Source organism: Chionomys nivalis, chromosome 17 (assembly GCF_950005125.1).
Source record: "Chionomys nivalis chromosome 17, mChiNiv1.1, whole genome shotgun sequence".
Classification (NCBI taxonomy): domain Eukaryota; kingdom Metazoa; phylum Chordata; class Mammalia; order Rodentia; family Cricetidae; genus Chionomys; species Chionomys nivalis.
In genome coordinates, this window is record NC_080102.1 from 15837576 (window position 1) to 15838618 (window position 1043).

General features: G+C 44.8%; 1 protein-coding gene across 1 annotated transcript; it reads left to right on the forward strand.

Moving 5' to 3' along the window:
* The first annotated feature begins 241 nt into the window (after positions 1 to 241).
* On the forward strand, positions 242 to 631 carry LOC130889122 (60S ribosomal protein L31-like). The gene has a single exon (XM_057792673.1). It carries the CDS (start codon positions 257 to 259, stop codon positions 629 to 631), a length of 375 nt encoding a protein of 124 aa, XP_057648656.1. The 5' UTR covers positions 242 to 256.
* The last annotated feature ends 412 nt before the right edge of the window (positions 632 to 1043 follow it).

A 1043-nucleotide genomic window follows, 5' to 3' on the forward strand; every position in this document is an offset into this window, starting at 1 on the left:
ATAAATAACAAAATTTAAAATATATATTTTAAGTAGTACATACATCTAATTTAGCCTATGCAACGGCAAGCAAAGCTAACTGGAGTTCTATTTAGTATTTACTTCTCCACCCATTCTTCCAGGAGTACGGAAATCTTCATTGCATTCTTTACCAAAGTCTAGACATAGTCTTTCAAAGGCATTCATTTTCATATACCTAACAGTCTAGAAAACTCATTTAAAAATGATAGGAGCTTTCCAGCTTGGGCCCGGCAGAATGGCTCCCGCAAAGAAGGGTGGCGAGAAGAAGGGCCGTTCTGCCATCAACGAGGTGGTGACCCGAGAATACACCATCAACATTCACAAGCGCATCCATGGCGTGGACTTCAAGAAGCGTGCTCCTAGGGCACTCAAAGAAATCCGGAAATTTGCCATGAAGGAGATGGGGACTCCAGATGTGCGGATTGATACCAGGCTCAATAAAGCCGTCTCGGCCAAAGGAATAAGGAATGTTCCATATCGTATCCGGGTACGTTTGTCCAGAAAACGTAATGAGGATGAGGACTCACCAAACAAACTCTACACATTGGTAACTTACGTGCCTGTTACCACATTCAAAAATCTACAGACAGTCAATGTGGATGAGAACTAATCTACTGAATCTCAAATAAAGTTGGAGAACTGCCAAAAAAAATGATAGGAAAAGAAAGGCATGAGAATAGGTTATAATGCATTTGGTAGCCAGGCACTGAAGGCACACACCTTTAATCCCAGCACTCAGGAGGCAGAGGCAGGCAGGTCTCTATGAGTTCAAGGCCAGCTTGGTCTACAGAGCGAGTTCCAGGACAGCCAACGCTATTATACAGAGAAATCCTGTCTCAAAAGACTGAGAGGAGAGAGAGAGAGAGAGAGAGAGAGAGAGAGAGAGAGAGAGGGAGGGAGGGAGGGAGGGAGGGAGGGAGGGAGGGAGGGAGGGAGGGAGGGAGGGAGAATATATCCATGTGGGGTCTCTAAATCAACCAAGCTGAAGGTTAAATTTTTTCTTCGTATCTAGTGCTCTGCCC

What these genes read in the sequence shown, in the direction of transcription:
- LOC130889122 (XM_057792673.1), top strand. Translation starts at nt 257, where the DNA reads ATGGCTCCCGCAAAGAAGGGTGGCGAGAAGAAGGGCCGTTCTGCCATC.